The sequence below is a fragment of the Diaphorina citri genome, unplaced genomic scaffold (assembly GCF_000475195.1).
Source record: "Diaphorina citri unplaced genomic scaffold, Diaci psyllid genome assembly version 1.1 scaffold86575, whole genome shotgun sequence".
Classification (NCBI taxonomy): domain Eukaryota; kingdom Metazoa; phylum Arthropoda; class Insecta; order Hemiptera; family Psyllidae; genus Diaphorina; species Diaphorina citri.
In genome coordinates this window covers 1-339 of record NW_007463574.1, presented here as the reverse complement: position 1 = coordinate 339, position 339 = coordinate 1, and the positions used below count along the sequence as shown (strand labels likewise).

Here is a 339-nt window from a genome sequence, read left to right as displayed (position 1 = left end):
TTCCGAGGACTCCTTGCTGTCCTGGCCCTCTCATTCCATGCCATATTTGAAGGACTGGCAGTCGGTTTAGAAAGCCGAGTCAACAATGTTTGGTACTTGTTCGGTGCCATTGCAACTCATAAACTTGTGATTGCATTTTGTGTTGGTATCGAGCTGGTATCATCCAGAACAAAGTTACCTCTAGTTTTGGTCTACGTGGCAACGTTTGCTATCGTGACACCCCTTGGTATTGGATTGGGTATTGTACTCAGTGAGGAAGCAAGTGGTGCAGAAGGCAACTTTGTGGCTGTAGTCTTGCAAGGTATGGCGGCTGGTACACTACTGTACGTCATCTTCTTT

General features: G+C 46.6%; 1 protein-coding gene across 1 annotated transcript; it reads left to right on the top strand.

Moving 5' to 3' along the window:
- Positions 1 to 6: 6 nt before the first annotated feature.
- Positions 7 to 336, top strand: LOC103524051 (zinc transporter ZIP1-like; the record flags this gene model as incomplete). Its single annotated transcript, XM_008489056.1, has 1 exon — positions 7 to 336. A coding segment is annotated over one exon (330 nt), but the record flags the coding sequence as incomplete, so codon positions are not given.
- Positions 337 to 339: the final 3 nt, after the last annotated feature.